General features: G+C 40.3%; 2 protein-coding genes across 2 annotated transcripts in view; both read right to left on the reverse strand.

Annotated features, from left to right (window-relative positions):
- LOC134207614 (uncharacterized) overlaps positions 1 to 19,120 on the reverse strand; it is a 531,539-nt gene that overhangs the window by 408,121 nt on the left and 104,298 nt on the right. The window lies entirely within an intron of this gene.
- LOC134219062 (uncharacterized) lies at positions 16,299 to 17,001 on the reverse strand. Its single transcript, XM_062697742.1, has 4 exons — positions 16,990 to 17,001; positions 16,848 to 16,893; positions 16,716 to 16,788; positions 16,299 to 16,651 (listed from the first exon to the last, which is right to left on the reverse strand). Exons 1-4 carry the CDS (start codon positions 16,999 to 17,001, stop codon positions 16,375 to 16,377), a joined length of 408 nt encoding a protein of 135 aa, XP_062553726.1. The 3' UTR covers positions 16,299 to 16,374.

Genomic DNA, 19,120 nt, shown 5'->3' on the forward strand with positions numbered 1-19,120 from the left:
ACGAAAAACAATCACAGACAACAGACGTTGAAAATTTTGATTTTTTTTAATGCATAAGTTAATGAACCGTTTATATTGAAGAAAAAAAAACACTTGCCACGGGCGCTACTGCGTCCACAAATAAACTAGTGCAAAAATATTAAGGAAGAAGGGTGAAGAAAGAAGTAACAAAGAAGAAGGAAGAGGAAAGAAGAAAGAGCGAAAAAGATTAAAAAGGAAGAAGAAGGAAAGAGAAGGCAGATAGAAGAATGAAAGAGAAGACAGATAGAAGAAGGAAGATGCAAGAAGAGAGAAGGAAGAAAGGGTAAGGTGAAGAAAGAACTTTTCATTTTTCACTTTTTGCTTCTTTTTGCTAATTCGGCCTAATGGCCATTCCGCCTAATGACCGTTCGGCCTAATGACCATTCGGCCAAATGTCCTTCGGCCTAACGGCCTTGGGCCTAATGGCCTGACACCGTTTTCATGGCACTCACTCGCTAATGACACTTACTTCTCTTGTTCATTCCGGTTCGTCTTAGGCAAGATTTATTGACAGCGGTTTGAGTTACCCGAAACAAATGCCTATCCCACCAAAAATAATAAAACAAATGAAATTCAGAGGGCCCTAGCGTGCATCGTGCAAATCTAGAACGAGAAAAGAGCTGTGCGAGAAAAGCTGTTAAAAGTAATTTAAAGAAGTTGTTTTGCATAAATAACCCGACAGAAAAAGGTAAATCGATAGTAACAATGTGTGAAGTTGTAAAAATGAAATGTACGACACGATACCCGACCAGTAGATAGTAACAGATTTATATCAGACCTTGTTATTCTGTTACAGCAGTTTTTCATAACAGCGGTTGTTATAAAACATGCACCATTAGTAGTTAAAATAACAAAAATTGTAACAAAATTTCTTTTATTTTTAACAAAACTATTACTAAATATGTTATTAATTGAACAAAATATATATACAACGAGTTACATAAAAAGTGATGAAAATAGCTTATACTATAGCAAATTAGCAATTCAGCCCGCCAGAATGACGCTGTCAGTGTCGCCAAAATTATTTCATCATCATGCAGTTTACAATTACTTGCGAATTTGCCGTAAACGGAGAACAAAAGGAATTTGCAACAATGAGGAAGAAATTTATCACTCATGCAGTGGTTCAGCGAGAGGAAAATGAAAACATTAGCCGTTTCTAGAACAACATAAGAGAATATCGTGAGAGAATTTCTGTACAAGGTTTCCACACAAGCTTTGAAGAGTATTTGGTGCTGGTGTAAATAAGACAAATAAGAAAAATAAGACAAATAAGACAAATAAGACAAATAAAACAAATAAGACAAATAAGACAAATACGACAAATAAGACAAATAAGACAAATAAGACAAATAAGACAAATAAGACAAATAAGACAAATAAGACAAATAAGACGAATAAGACAAATAAGACAAATAAGACAAATAAGACAAATAAGACAAATAAGACAAATAAGACAAATAAGACAAATAAGACAAATAAGACAAATAAGACAAATAAGACAAATAAGACAAATAAGACAAATAAGACAAATGAAACAAATGAGACAAATATGACAAATAAGACAAATAAAACAAATAAGATAAAGAAGAAAAATTAAGTAAAAACCTCCGGGAATACCTCTGTAAGTTCCTCCGGAAGTTCCTTCAGGAATTCCTCTAAAAGTTCCTTTGGGAATTTCTCCGGAAGTTCCTCCGGAAATCCCTCCAGAAGTTCCTCCGGGAATTCCTCCAGAAATTCCTCCGGGAAATCCTGGAGGAACTGGAGGAAATTTCCCGGAGGAACTTCCGGAGGATTTTCCAGAGCAACTTCCGGAGGAATTCCTGGAGGAACTTCCGGAGTAATTCCTGGAGGAACTTCCGGAGGATTTCCTGGAGGAACTTCCGGAGGAACTTCCGGAAGACTTCCTGGAGGAACTTCCGGAGGAACTTCCGGAAGACTTCCTGGAGGAACTTTCGGAGGAATTCCTGGAGGAACTTCCGGAGGAATTTTTGGAAGAACTTCTGGAGGAATTCCTGGAGGATCTTCCGGAGGAATTCCTGGAGGAACTTCCGGAGGAATTCCTGTGGGAACTTTTGGAGAAATTCCTGTATGAACTTCCGACGGAATTCTTGGAGTATCTTCTTATCTTGTTAACCATCAATTATTTATCTCGTCCCATTCCTACATTTGATTTCTATTTATTTATTTGGTATCTTCGTGTTTACAAATAGTAATACGCTTTTTTCTAGTGTCACGCTACATACAAAGTTGACGGACTTTCTATCAATGAGAGAGCTCCTTATCTGCCGTGCGCCACAAGAAAATATGGTGTTGACTGCTCTCCTAAAATGGTAATTTGTGTATGGAATTAGAAAAACTTGGTTGAAGTAAAAAGAGATTCCTGCAAAATTGATTGCGGTCACCTATACTTTTTATTACATCAAAATGATCGTTGAAAAATTTCAAAACTTTTGTCAGTTGGGTTTTGCAAAATTCGGTTTCTTTATGCCTCAAATCATCGGAGAGAGGTACTGAGAAGCGAAAATTTTAGTTGTACAATAGTTTAGTATTTAGAGTTTAATTCAAATTTGGGAAATAGTAGGTCCACAAAATTTTCTAGGAACATTCCTTGATAAATTTCAAAGAGATTGTCAGTTGGGATAAGCGAAATTCGTTCCCAATTCCGAGTTATAGACATTTTAGTATGAAAATAGCGCTTTACCGCGAGGGAGCTTCCCTCAGACCTTAAGTTACACTGTAGGTGGTACCTTACTTTTTTTCCAATTCCTATCTACCAAAAATGTAGGCAATTTTTTTTTTCGGTAGAAATAAACATAACACATTATGTTATAATCATGTTATTACGATCATGAAATTTTATTTCCTCCATCTTTGGCAGAGAATTTATAACAAAATTATTGCATGTTTTGTTATTTGTAACACATATTAATATAATTGTGATAACATTTTGTTATGACTAACACCAGTGTGCCATTTTCTGTTCTTTGGTTCCTTGGGGAACTAAGCATTATCCCAGAGAAATAACAAGCGCACCAAGTCATCCGCCAGATATGTGGCCTGACAGAAAATCCAGCTGCTCGCTTCCCTCCCCCTTCACCCTCGTAAAAAGAATTCGCGTACGTTCCCAAGAGCAACACCGAAATCGGTAGAATAGAGTGGTCGCTATTCCGATCCACTATTTGGGATCCGCCAGGATTATCGACCCATCTGCCAACGAATCCAGCCAAGAACCCACCACCACCTTCCAACGAATTCCGCCAGCACCCTAACCACCGGTCGACCGTGGCTACCATCGAATGCCAAGATTAGGGCATCATACCCCTACGTGAGTATACCCTATCTCGTCCTTAGGGCCCTATTATGATCTTTTAGGAGGTCGGAATAAATTATAGAATATGTAAATTGAAAAGCTGGTTGGCTTAATTAACCTTAACGCATCCTTGAGTCACAAATAAATTTTGATTTGTTTCGTATCTTCGGGCTATTGAGAAAGCAATCAGGCCTCGTCCACTTTTAGTTAATTTCAGAATTAGATTCCTAGATAGCTTTTGAGTCACCCTAGTGGAAAGGCCTGTACATTTGAGTTCTTCTTCGTGTGTCCAACCCTGGGGTACGCATTCGGTTTCACCAATGTTCCTGCTGCTCAGTGAATTCCTAGTACACTGGTTGGGGAAGGGACTTATCTAGTTGGAAAGTACGACCCTGAATGGAAACTCTTAAACAAACTCTTCACAAATGTCACCTTCTGAAGACTTTTGGGGCTTTTCAAGACGCGTGTATTGCTATAAGAACATTGTCTGTATCTTTTTCCGTTGTCGGGTTATATATTTTTTTCGAAAAAATATGACAATAGTAAAATTGGTGAAACTTGAGATAAAAAAAAACTATTTCCAAATTTTTGATATAATAGTGAATATGAGTTGCTCTCTCAAATGCCGTGTGAACATATTTTTTTTTTTTGGTTTGCCCCAAACGTAAATACTATTAAGGCTTGACAGAAAAACGATTATAACTTTTGAAGGGCAAAAGATATTAAGCGCACATAAAAAGTTGCATTTTTTTAGCTCCAAAAGTCACTGGAAGACGACTTTTCCGACAATCGAAACCAAAAAAGTAGGGGTAATGACGGCTTTGGCAGGTTTTGTTCTATTATTGGCAGGGGGGTTTTTTATGACTGATTATGCTCAAATTTGGCCCAAACATTCTTTGCATATCAAAGAATATTGTGGCTAAATTTCATAAAATTCGGTCGACAAAAACCCCCCTGCCAATAATGGAACAAAACCTGCCAAAGCCGTCTGTTCCCGTAGATCAAAAATACTGTTTTTTAGAAACACCCAAATCCAAGTAGGTAAAATTGCTCTAAATCAGTCAACTTAATTCCGCAGAATAAATCAAATATTTTTTCTATTTTTTTATATGACGGGCCACCCTATTCTTTGATAGCATCATGATGATCGCCTTACTATTCCGAACAACTTTGTAGAGCAACATTTTTTTTCCAAAAAATATCCAGTTTTCAGCGAGCGGTAATGGCCGCCAGCTTGCCTGCGGGTTAGTCTCTGATTTGACGTTTCTGGAGGAGGTCAAGTGCACCCACCACTCTGTAATTGTAACAAATGATGCTTGAATGATTTTAGTAAAATCAGTCTGCATGATAAATTGCCCAAATTCTGAAACAATTTACTTGGAATAGTCTTAAACGGTGGTCTGAATTACTTCTGTTAGAATTCTACCGGAATGACACCGATGAAATGTAGAACAACCTCAAAATGTTTTTATTTTCAAAGGATTGCGAGAAAACCCTAAATGTAAAATTTGTTAAAATTCAAATTTCCATCCTTTCATCTTTTTAGCTGTCTTAAATTTGTAGTTGCACTTTTCTCAAAACTAGAACTCATAATCATAAATCCGCTGTTTTACCACTTGCCATTTCCCCCATAAACTTCTAACATATCGCAACCTGTAATCCACTTTATAGTATAATTGCAATATTTATGCGAGGGTCGATCGTTAACATTTCAATTTCAACTTCAATCCCACGCCAACAGCATGATCACCATCATCATCATCATCACAATTACAATCAAACGTATATCATAACGATCGCGCCAACCTTTTCTGATTTCCGATCCATTTGGGCCGAATTGCGCTCCCCAACAACGCGGCCATGTGCTTTACGATTGAGTTTGGTTATAGTTGGATAGTTTTTGCACCTTTCCATTTAGTCTGCCGGTTGATGCAACTTAGTAATGGACCAACTTAGACGTCGTCGTCGATGGGGTCAGTCATGCTCCGTAGACTTAGAGGGCCGATATTAAAACGAGATTAAGATTCTGTCACTGAGGCACTTTATGGCCGGGTCAGTTGCAATCTAACAAGAGTACGCTCGGAAAGGGAAATTATTTGGCCGGGGTGAATGTCGTTGGACCGCATCGGAAACCGATGCAGGTAAAGGACTGGAAGCGTTTTTGTTTTCAATTTCGATGCAACTCAAAAGGCTTTCCATTTCAGCCGGTCGTGGTCAACTCGTGTGGAAATCGTACGGGATATAATTTATGCCGAAATGTAGTCGGTTTTATTTTCCCGCCGCCAAGTGCTCGGTGAAAATCAAGGAAGGAAGGAAGAAACGGTTGATTTATTCCAACCGCACGACCCTCGCCCCGGCGAACGACAGCTCGGGAGAAACAATCGATCGCCCCGGTACGATGGTGATCGGCTCGTGATCGCGTGCTTGGAGGTCTCAGGCTGTGAACGAGAGCATAATTTATGGGACGGGAACGATCGCACCTTCACGACTTCTCCGATATGAGTGTGTTGGCACCGGGCACCGATCCGACAAAATATTGGCACTTAGCTGAATCGGGGCTTGCGTGTGATATTTTGCGAGTGACGATCGCACGGTTCTTTTTTGTCGGTTATGATGCAACGGACGGAATCAAGCCGGACAGGACCGTTGTTGTCATCTGTCAAGGGATTATGAAACGGCATTAAGGTGAAGGTGGGTTGAGTACCAAAACAAAGCTTTGAAAGTATTGGTACAATAAAAACTGTCATATACTGTAGTAGTATTGGTGTCGTATTTATAAAAAACAAAAAATATCAGTAGGGTGGTTCAAAAAACGACTCAGCTCCACCACGCTCACTCGATTCCGTCCCATGCTCCGAGTGTCCTCCAAAAACCGATTTGAACAAAAACTGGTTGAACACTAGCCGGTTCAAGTTTGTATGAAAACTAGTATGAGAAACTAAACTTTTCATTACACTGACTACAGCGCCTTCCCTCCAAACGCGTGCGAAAAGAGTATCCACATAGCTTAAAGCAACATTCCGGAGACTTCACTGAACGAACACCGCACCACAGGAAAGATCCATTGATTATGTAACGCAAAAACTAAGCCTAAAATAAAGCCTATCATGCTAAAGATTCGCAACCTCGATTAAAATCGACTCCCAACCATTGAAACAACCATTCAATGTCCATTGTCTAATTAAAGCTCTTGAATATTTCATCCAGTCATATGGTCTCCCCCCTCGCTAGCGCCCAATGACGGAGTGCCAAAATCAAAATAATGTAAAATTCAACCTCGCCAAATCAACTGGCATACAAACCTGAAACGACCTGTGCACGGTAAGCCTCTATTCAAACCAACCCAAACCATCGGATGACACCCAAATAATGAATCATAATCGACTGAGCGCGGCGGAGCAATTTTTTGAACCACCCTATGTATTAGTTTGCTGCTGCCGCTGCCGGTGTTTACATTCGCTCCACGGTCAGTTTTTATTCGTTTTTTCGGGCAAAAATAGCAGTTTATATTAGGTTTTCGGTTCAAACAAGTGACTGATTTAGAAAAGTGGTGTTTAATTTGCATTCTATCAACATTTCGGGCTGCTCATGTGCGGAAAAGTGAGTAAAAACTTGATTTTTCTATGCCCTTTGAAAAGAAGTGAAGTGCAGTGATAAGCCCACCGAATCGCGAACGGCTATTAAATTGGCACGAAACTGCTGATTTACTTTAAAATTCGAGCCGAAATTCATAGGACTCTTTGAAGAAACATGTCCATTATCACGGGAAGTGAATAAATATGCTGTGAACAGGTTAGTAATTTGAATATTATACTTTTGTTCGATGCTGTTCGATGCATTCGAATGTTGGTGGGAGAGGAGTGCGGGAGGTGTGAGGTTGACCCGTGGATGGTCCGGTGCCATATTGACTGTTATCGTGGTACTCCTCCAACTATGTCCTTAAACAAGTCAGATTACATTCCCTCAGAAAACTGAATTCTTTCCTGCTCGCTCCATTTCACTTTGGCGCAAAAGTGAAAACAGCAGATCTACATGCGCAGATTGCACTCGGATCGCAAAACATGCTCGTTTCGGACCTACATGGAGCGCGCCTACCACCCATAGTCCGACATGAAAAGATCCGATCCATGTTCCAGAGCTAGTCAATTAACCCTAATGTCGTTTTGTTGTTATTGGCGGGCGTACTACAATCAGCAGCGTGTTCCTCTCTAGGCTCGCCAGCTTCCATTCTCTGGAATGGGATCACTCTGGGCGCAAGCAACAGAGAAGGAGAAATCTCCTCCGGGAACGTTTCGGACCGCTGATTGGGCTCCGCTTGGACGACCGAAGCGATGGTGCACTTGAACAAAGGCACTACCACGACCGATGCGGCATTCAATGGGATCCATCCGAGGCGGTCGCAATTAGGGTGTCGCAACTGTGGATACAAGGTGGAAAAAGGAATTGTATGTTCCAATGGGAAAAAATAGACATTGGAAGCGGAGTGCGGTTCGGGCTCGCACAATAGCCATGTAGATTGAATCGCTGCCATTCGGTGCATGTTAACGACGTCGTCGTCGGAGGAATGCAAATTATTAACCTTCGATTCGAATCAGGACCAGCAGGTTAATGAGGCTGACATTGCGGAAAACTTGTGTTAGAGATTCCTTTTCAGGTGAGCAGTTCTGGTCTGTTTATGTGAACATGATAATGGATTTCGAGAAATTAGGTGGTTTCGACTACGATCAGTTTAGAATATTATACCGACTCATTCTATTTTGTACTTTGGAAAAATAATAACAGGTATTGTTAATTACTCAAAAAGGTACTCGAAGGTTGTTTGGTTGTGGAGCTACGCATGGAACAGCTACCAGTGCATTACTGCTAGAGTAAAGTGAGATAATATACCTCGATATAAATGACCTTTTAGCGGTTTCTCAAGAGGCTTTGGGTCAGCTCATCGAACGATATTTAGTTGAAAGGACATTTGTTCAAAGGGCCATTTAGTCAAAAGGAAATGTATTCGGAAGAACATATTTAGTCGAAGAACACCTAACTATAGAAAAATATTTAAAGCTCTTTTAGTGGAATGTATTCAATCGTCTAAGACGAGTTAAGTAATTCCATTTAATTCAACCAATTATTTCGATATCTTTGCAGATACGTATTTCGACCAAAACTGTGTGGTTGTCTCCAGTGTCTCGTCGAGTCAAGTACGAGACACTGAAGACGACCACAAAGTTGTGGTTGAAATACGTATCTGCAAAGATACCCTAGCAGCACACATGGGCCATACAGGCTACTGCAACTCATATTTGACCAGATTCAGTCCCAAACAAGTTGCTGTAACTATTTTCGTCTGACTTGTGCTGCTCGGGTACCAAAATAATTGGTGGAATTAAATGTAATTACTTAACTCGTCTTAGACGATTGACTTAACTATAGTTAAAAGGACATTTAGTCGAATGTTGAATGTGAATTTCAGCATAATAAGCCGGTTACAAGATATTTAGTAAAATAGAAAATTAGACAAAATATTCTTGATTATATTTGAATAATCCACAAGCCGTGCGGTAAGATGCGCGGCTACAAAGCAAGACCATGCTGAGGGTGGCTGGGTTCGATTCCCGGTGCCGGTCTAGACAATTTTCGGATTGGAAATTGTCTCGACTTCCCTGGGCATAAAAGTATCATCGTGTTAGCCTCATGATATACGAATGCAGAAAAGGTAACTTGGCTTAGAAACCTCGCAGTTAATAACTGTGGAAGTGCTTAATGAACACTAAGCTGCGAGGTGGCTCTGTCCCAGTGAGGGATGTAATGCCAACGAAGAAGAAGAAGAAGATGAGAGAGAGAGAGAGAGAGAGAGAGAGAGAGAGAGAGAGAGAGAGAGAGAGAGAGAGAGAGAGAGAGAGAGAGAGAGAGAGAGAGAGAGAGAGAGAGAGAGAGAGAGAGAGAGAGAGAGAGAGAGGTGCTTGCATAAAGTGCTCAGTTTTGCTATTTTTTAAATGAGTGCGAGTGGTGCTCGCATAAAGTGCTCAGTTTTGCTATTTTTTAAATGAGCGCGAGTGGTGCTCGCATAAAGTGCTCAGTTCAACTTAGTGTTGCTAATTTTTGTAATGACCGCGAGTGGTGCTCGCATAAAGTAATCAATGGAAAATATGTGAAAAGCAGTGATCTATCTGATAATATAATTGCAATATTTACAATATAAATCGACATGGAGTGTAGCAAAGCGTCTAAATTAAAATGATTTTGCATACTAATGTGATATTTAGTACTCGAAATCGTAAGTAACCAATATTCCCTTCCAAACTTTAGGTGGAGAACAGTCTTTAGTTTAGCATGTATTTAGCTCATTTCCGCTCCATGATTCTATTCAATAATTAATAATAAAAAAAATGAATGGTCTCATAATAGTCAAATTCAGCAATCCAACAAACGACTTAAGCTAAAAAAAAAGTTAGTTTCAAGCAGAAGAAGACTAATTTTTGTTGAATAAGCGGCCTATCAGCTTCCAATGTTTATTGGGAAGCAAGTAATAAGGAAATTAATCTTTGAATAAAGCCATTTTCATAATATTTGGCAAGGTCCTGAGAAGGGGTGTAGCCGGCGCTGGCCGATGCTCTAAAAATCGTGCGGCTTAAGCGCCACTCCATTCGGAGACCACACGACGCGTCTAAATTTGCCCGGTTGAGACTGCCTCAGGGCGAGTCCATTTCAAAAACTCCGAAGAGGAGATCGATCCAGCCCGCCTACTGACTACGCAAAAACTCGGGAAATTACCCTACTACACCTCAACATAAACCTCAAAACTTCCAAATTATTCCTCCAAAGTGCGGTATGAGATCACGCATACCCTCCAACGTTGCAACCAGCAATGCTACGTTACACGTTCTCTTTTCATCACTGGTAACTTCAACTAAAGTCCACCAGAGGCGCAACCAACACGGAAGAGTATACGCAAGCAGTCAAATTCCGCCACGCGGAAGACATTCAAACCTAACATTAAACTGCACGGAAGCAACGGAAACACTTTCTCTCATTAATACTACAACGCTGAACATTTAACGGTAATTCATGGGTTTCATAACAAAGACGGAAATTTATTTTGTATTCTTAAAGATAGGTATGAGATTTATTCAATGCATGCTTTCAATTCCATCCCATGTCTGTATTCTACTGTCCTGTCTGTGTGTGCGTTTTTTTCTATCTGTCTATTCTAGCTATCTACCTGTGCTCATACATTGTGTTATCCCATTTCCATTCAGCAATCGACGATGTGACGAACGGCGAGAAGCTTCACACCCGGGTGCCTGACAATAGAGGTTGGATTGGTCGTTCACGAATCACGTAACGTGCGCACGTTTTATTAGTTCCACATCCAACCTCAAAATATTATGGACGCGTCCAAATTCCTGACTCAGTCAGTCATCGACCTACGGTCGGCACAAAAAAAATCCTCCGAGGCGTCCTCACTGGACGCCCCACTCGATAAAAAAGAGATCGCTTGACTCACCGACTGTTGTTCGCCTACCGGTACTGCTGCGCTCCTGGTAGACGGCGGAAATCGATCAACGTTCGTAGCGATGAATGGCCGTTGGTGACTTGGCCAATCCACCCACAGGGGTCGTCGTCCGCTCGGCACTTGCTCTCAGCGACGATGCGTGGCAATTGGCGACCACGATTGGAATTGGGACCAACGTGTAGACGGGTTGGCCCCCTCCGGCGACGGATGCCGGGAATCTTTCGTCCCAACGATGGCGGTGTGACGCAGTTGTCTGAGACAAACGTAGCGGTTGGCTGGATGAAGAAAAATTAATTACACACAATGCACGGGAAACAACGAGCACGCGGAGCACATTACCTGGACAATTTCTTCGAGAAACGCACAAAACTGATCCTAACGCACACTACGTTTGTTAAGCAAACTTGACACTACTTAACAAAAAGAAATAGAATTAAATAAAGAAAATCTAACACGTTGCTTAACTTACACTTCAACCAGAAACGAATCACGGACAAAAAGGCGCGACACTTCTGCTTCAGTTGGCGGTTTGGGAGAAATTGAATTTCAAGCCGTTACCCTCAGATTAAGGATGGTGACCTCGGCCGAACAGGAATTCGGCATTTCCCGCGAACTTCATTGAAATAGTTCGGAAGTCTGGAAGCTTACGCTGAGGCGTTCGCTAATGTTTCGGGTTCAGCCGCGACCTTTTCTCTCTCAACATCTTCGGCGGATTTCAAATAAACTTGACCTTCGGAGCTGTTGGCTGAGTACTTTAATCACGCAGGCGCTTAATGACGCCGCCCTTTGATCGTATCGTGCTAGGCTAGATTTTGGCGCGATTCTATTTAAAAGTCTTAAATTGATTAGTAATTAATTATTCATAATCTAAGCCATGGAGCGAAGGCTACATAACACCAGGCTTGTTTTACGAAAATTTGGTTGTAGGACTACAACCAAATTTTCGTAAGGGCAAACCTCACATTATAACATTTATCTTTAAATTGAAAACTTTACTCAAACGACATCTCTAAATTTACTATTTACAATATTTAAGTAATATTCTCAAAAGTTCTTGGTCCTTATAATACGGTACGGAAGAATTAACAACATTGCTGTTTACTCGCAGGTGGTTCAACATATAAACAAATTCTCAAACATCACAAAATCCCCAAAAAACGGCATTTGAACCAAAATTTTCACATTTTAGTCAAAGCCTAAGCCCTAATTAATCAACACAACATAAATCCATAATAAACTGCACAACATAACTCCAAATAACAGGTGAGACCAGTCTAGGAATAACTCCAATCATATCGTTGGAACGATATCCCCTTCCCGATCAAACCGCAACTATTTTGATCTTAGAGCGCCACACCATGGTTGTTCCTTGGTATATGCGACGCACTAATACACAAAACGTAGACCCTAACATAAATCATTAACTCAAAATCAACTGTAACATGAATACCGAACTTACACAAACATAAACAACTGAAAATATCCATATAATTTTACACCGCAGTTATGCTTCTCACGCCTAATCACATAGGCCAACACGAACCATCAACCCAAACTGCACATAATTGATCGCACTTTAATTCAAGTTTCCAACACCAAATATGCTATCTGGCTTCAACGAAACGAGAATAAAATGCTAAAATTATCCCACCCTATTACTATGCAACATAACACCCATACATTGAACCTCTAACAAGTAAACAACAACATCAGTTGAGTGACAAGTGCATTACGAGACGGTACGAAGTGTGTTGTGAAACGGTAATTTTATTGATATTTTCTAGTTTCGACCTAATTATTTCCTCTAAAACAACGGATCTAACGTGAAGGTAATTGGAATGAACTGGGTTTAATGTTTGTATTCTTGTTTCCCAAGAAAACACTTCAGGGCGACGGACTCACCACCCCGACGGGAGAATTTTTTGTTTACATCCTGGATACGGAACGGCTGGACTAAATCGGGTGATTCTGCCGCCTAATTTTGAAGAACGGATACGGACTACCTAATGATGATCATCGAACACCGAAGGAGAGTTGGATTCCGATTTCCAGGTAAGTTAATTGAGCAAATTTTAATATTTTATTTCCCTTTTTAGGTACATCGGACAAGAGGAATGTTGCATGCCCCACCGACGATGTCGCATAAGGGGTCGTGCATAAACGACGGACGAACATAAATTTATCAATAAATAAATAAATAAATAATTCAGCAATAAATAATAAATCAATAAATAGTGAATAAATAAGTGAATTGTAAATAAATATTTGTATATGAATAGGAAAATATCCTCTATTATAATAACAATACCAATAATAAATATTTGAATAAATAATAAATAATAATAAATATGTTCTCTAATAAATAATGAAACAAATAAATACGAAAAGACATCAAAAATCTGTATATAATGTAGTGAGAGATCCACGAATAAATCTATAGCTTTAAGGTACTAAATTAGACGTAAGACTCGATGTTCACTACAATACTAACATTAATCCACAAAACATTGAAAGAAACACCCCAACATAATTGTGAAAAGTTCGTTCCGTTATACTATATTACAGCAAGGGAGAGACAAACATAAATACAAAAATAGATTTTTCTAGACAACAGTTTCTTTCTTAGAGATTAGTTGATCTGCTAGCTCGATTTACTCGGGTGTGCTCTTCATCGTCTACCTATATGGGGTAGACCTCCGAGTCTTAGACGGTCATCATCTGAGAACCCTCGGTCTCTAGACTCTCGCTTTTATGCTTCACGCTTAGTTACTCCTCATCAACGCTGTATTAGCTCCGAGTTTCTGTTAAATAGGTCATCGTCCTGGAGTAAACTCCATGGACTCGCTCTGTCTTCTGGTCGAGAGGGTAGGCATGAGCAGACCAACAATCTTCAACAAAGATCCTCCTACTAGAACAATCCTTAAGTGCCTAGTCCAGCACGTCTGTGAGATTTCTTCTAGGAGTCCAGCTAAAGCCTTTCCCCTAGGAAGCACCCAGTAAATAACGTTGCTGTGGGGCTGCTCCGACCAAATGGCCAAAGCTTAATCTCATAAACGGCGGTAAAAGTATTTTAAGCAACCAGAGCAAAAGCATCATGGTGCGTTGTTGCTACTCGACTGAGAGCTACATAGCTTGTTAAACAGTTTAGCTCAACTGATTTTCTTAATCGTGGCCCTATGGGACCAGCTTCTTAAGAAACTTGCAGTTGAAGATGCCAAGTCTCTTCCCATTCAACTTTCTTAGAGATTGCAGCAGTGGGTCCACTAACCCTTGATCCAAAATCTGAGCGTATTCTGGATCGGATTTAGGACAGATTTTTTTAATTAGGGTGAAACCCCGTGTTTTGTTGCTGTTCGTGTCGAACAGTAACGTTAGTAGGTTCTAATTAATGGCATTCCCGTTAATAATCAAAACTGCTAATATTTTTAAAAACCAAACTTTCCACCGACAATAAATCCAAAACGCATATTGTTGCGTTATTGATGAAAGACACAAAGTTCTATATTTTGGTTCTTTTATCTCCAATTTCCCATGATTTAACTCGACAGGTGGCTCTACTTTCGACATACAACAAACGCAAAATTCCCGTGTATGAAGTTTATTATTATTTTGCCTCGGAACCTGCTTATCGAAGGAAAACTTCAAAGTACCCTGCATGCAATCATTTTCCGTTCCTCGATCCAGCTCTACAGTATCGGAATCGGAAGAGTCCGATGATTCCGAATGAAAGTTATCTGAAGAATTCTTAATACGATTTTCTACGTCCCTTTTCAAATCTAAACAATCATCTCTGACATGATCATATCCCTTGCAGTACCAGCAACTAGGTGCATTTACCTTTTCTTCAATTGGTATTTCGTAATTGAATTCGTAGTCTACGTAGATTATCTTCTTTTTCACTCCTCTATATTTTGCTTTCGTAGCTTCGATCTCCAACTCTAAGTCCCATATTTCAGTTAAGAGAGAGTCTCTCCTCTGTTCCTCATTTTCCTCAACTAATTCGTCTTGCTTTTCGTCCAACTGTATGGATAACTCCTTTATTTTTGTCAGAAGAGCTTCCTTTTGACTATTCTCCATATTTCCAAATATCCAGAGATTTTCCCAATTTCCCGTATACCTCAAAAGCCCTTAATAATATCATAAATCGTTCATTCCAACCTGCTAAATTACCTCAGAACCGTTCATCTCAACATACCCTAGACTCAAATATTCCCAGTACAATGTATCGTAAGTATACATTCCGTCAATCAATCCGTCTTTAGTAATAGTGATCCGATTCATTCGTACTGTTTAAATAACAGCCTTGAAGAAATCCGTAATAATTGTATTCTATTACCTACACAAACATATTTCGCTTTTACCGAAAATAATACCGTAATATCGAAACGCACTATATCCTCAATAATTTTCTCCAGAAACATCAAAATATTCTGAAAAATCTTAAATTCTTCACATATTTCCACGGTACAAAGTTTCAACAACAATCTACAAAACTCAACATAATTCCTAAACATAAACTAAACATGGACCATAAGAACTAATATGTACTTTAACTCCAGACATTACCAAAAAACTACCTAAAGACCTTTCAGTTGGGCGCCATTTTGTAGTCGGCGCTGGCCGATGCTCTAAAAATCGTGCGGCTTAAGCGCCACTCCATTCGGAGACCGCACGACGCGTCTAAATTTGCCCGGTTGAGACTGCCTCAGGGCGAGTCCATTTCAAAAACTCCGAAGAGGAGATCGATCCAGCCCGCCTACTGACTACGCAAAAACTCGGGAAATTACCCTACTACACCTCAACATAAACCTCAAAACTTCCAAATTATTCCTCCAAAGTGCGGTATGAGATCACGCATACCCTCCAACGTTGCAACCAGCAATGCTACGTTACACGTTCTCTTTTCATCACTGGTAACTTCAACTAAAGTCCACCAGAGGCGCAACCAACACGGAAGAGTATACGCAAGCAGTCAAATTCCGCCACGCGGAAGACATTCAAACCTAACATTAAACGGCACGGAAGCAACGGGAAACACTTTCTCTCATTAATACTACAACGCTGAACATTTAACGGTAATTCATGGGTTTCATAACAAAGACGGAAATTTATTTTGTATTCTTAAAGATAGGTATGAGATTTATTCAATGCATGCTTTCAATTCCATCCCATGTCTGTATTCTACTGTCCTATCTGTGTGTGCGTTTTTCTATCTGTCTATTCTAGCTATCTACATGTGCTCATACATTGTGTTATCCCATTTCCATACAGCAATCGACGATGGGACGAACGACGAGAAGCTTCACACCCGGGTGACTTACAATAGAGGTTGGATGGGTCGTTCACGAATCACGTAACGTGCGCACGTTTTATTAGTTCCACATCCAACCTCAAAATATTATGGACGCGTCCAAATTCCTGACTCAGTCAGTCATCGACCTACGGTCGGCACAAAAAAAATCCTCCGAGGCGTCCTCACTGGACGCCCCACTCGATAAAAAAGAGATCGCTTGACTCACCGACTGTTGTTCGCCTACCGGTACTGCTGCGCTCCTGGTAGACGGCGGAAATCGATCAACGTTCGTAGCGATGAATGGCCGTTGGTGACTTGGCCAATCCACCCACAGGGGGGGGGGGTCGTCGGCCGCTCGGCACTCGCTCTCAGCGACGATGCGTGGCAATTGGCGACCACGATTGGAATTGGGACCAACGTGTAGACGGGTTGGCCCCCTCCGGCGACGGATGCCGGGAATCTTTCGTCCCAACGATGGCGGTGTGACGCAGTTGCCTGAGACAAACGTAGCGGTTGGCTGGATGAAGAACAATTAATTACACACAATGCACGGGAAACAACGAGCACGCGGAGCACATTACCTGGACAATTTCTTCGAGAAACGCACAAAACTGATCCTAACGCACACACTACGTTTGTTAAGCAAACTTGACACTACTTAACAAAAAGAAATAGAATTAAATAAAGAAAATCTAACACGTTGCTTAACTTACACTTCAACAAGAAACGAATCACGGACAAAAAGGCGCGACACTTCTGCTTCAGTTGGCGGTTTGGGAGAAATTGAATTTGAAGCCGTTACCCTCAGATTAAGGACGGTGGGTGACCTCGGCCGAACACTAATTCGGCATTTACCGCTAACTTCATTGAAATATTTCGGAAGTCTGGAAGCTTACGCTGAGGCGTTCGCTAATGTTTCGGGTTCTCTCAACATCTTCGGCGGATTTCAAATAAACTTGACCTTCGGAGCTGTTGGCTGAGTACTTTAATCACGCAGGCGCTTAATGACGCCGCACTTTGATCGTATCGTGCTAGGCTAGATTTTGGCGCGATTCTATTTAAAATTCTTAAATTGATTGGTAATTAATGATTCATCATCTAAGCCATGGAGCGAAGGCTACAGGGGGAGAATGTGTGGCAGTGAAATTGCGCTTACCGTTTACTATATAAATAAATATTCAATGGCATTGAACCATCAAAGTAAGCCTGATACCAACAATCAAATAAACAATAATCGAAGCAGTCGTTGCACGTGGATGACAGTGACATGTGCCACACCATCGAAGGTAAAAGGTTTTGCTGGAGACTCCCGCTTGGATATTAACGGAACAAACTCCACAAGGCCGTGGGCTGATCAATGCTGGGTTGCGAAAGTCGAATCTTGATTAATATTTGATTCACAGCCATTAGATTTGGATGTATGTAGTGAATGGAGAACAATAAGTTTTGAGATTTTGTCAAATACAATGAAATCCAAACAATTCAAAACCCATCCAAATTCAATCCATTTCCAATAAAAATCCAAGCCACGTTCAATCTAATTCCAATCAACATCCAATCCAATCCAAATCCATTCCACATTCAATCCAAATCCGTTTCACATCCATTCCAAATCCAATCCAATCAAAATCTAATCCAAATCCGATCCAAATCCTACCTAAATCCGTTCTAAATCAATATCAATGCAATTCTAATGCAATTCTAAACCAAATCTAATTCAAATCCAATTCAAATCCAGTCTAAATCCAATCCAAATTCAACCAAAATCTAATCTAAATCCGTTCCAAATGCATTCCAAATCCAATTCAAATCCATTCCAATCAAATCCAAATCCAACCAAAATCTAATCCAAATCCTATCTAAATCCGTTCGAGTTCCAAATCATTTCCAATCCATTCAAAGTAAAATAATGACGCGATATGAAGCAATTCATAATGGTTTGTTCAATCTAACGCTAACTCATCTTTATCCAAATTCTAAAAGCCAATGTAGGAGGGTCACAAGCAATATGCGATTCTGCTAGGTGACGTCGCATGTACAAGTAGTAAGGGAACATCTGTCCTAGGAGATGATATTTATCTAAAATTTCGCAGAGATATCATACTCAAATGAGATTGCATAAGTACACAGAAAAAAATTCCGTGGTAAAAACTACTATTTTGTAGACTACGCTCTGTTTTTTAAACTACCACGAAATTCCAGTAAATTTTACCATGGTTTCAGAGAAATTCATCACTGTTTCAGTTCATGTGACAACATTCCGCATGGGCCACAGTTGATTTTTACTACGCGCATGGTAAAATCAAACGGGTTAATTATCTGCATATTCTTAAAATAACCCTCGGAATGGTAGTTTCGACTGCAATATTTGTTTGCGTGTATACAGTCAAACCTCCATGAGTCGATGTTCTATGACTCGATATCGACTCGTGGAAGCAAATTATGCCATATTAAAAAATATTTTCTGGGTTACTGTGATGGTCCCTTTAAACGGCTTTCCAAAGATTTACTATTCCTCATCTCGATATTTCCATGAGTCGATGGTCCCTTCAATATCGACTCATGGAGGTTTGACTGTATACCTAAATTTTAGACTTATGTTAACCAGTACTATTAGCCAATAGAAAACCCACCTTGGGATTTTCTAGATTGTCAGCCCTTTTCTCGGCAGTCTCCCAGACTGCAAACCACAAACCATTTTCCAGCGGTCTCCCACGTTGTGATTTTCCATACCACAATCCATTTTCCAGCAGTCTTCCAGACACGCTTTGTGATTTTCTTGATCACAATCCAATTGCGCTCTTCCAGACGCGCTTTGTGATTTTCCAAACCTCAATCCATTTTCCAGCGGTCTTCCAGACGCGCTTTGTGATTTTTCAAACCACAATCCATTTTCAGCGGTCTTCCAGTCGCGCTTTGTGATTTTCCAAACCACAATCCATTTTCCAGCGGTCTTCCAGACGCGCTTTGTGATTTTCCAAACCAC

This window comes from Armigeres subalbatus, chromosome 1, assembly GCF_024139115.2.
Source record: "Armigeres subalbatus isolate Guangzhou_Male chromosome 1, GZ_Asu_2, whole genome shotgun sequence".
Lineage (NCBI taxonomy): Eukaryota > Metazoa > Arthropoda > Insecta > Diptera > Culicidae > Armigeres > Armigeres subalbatus.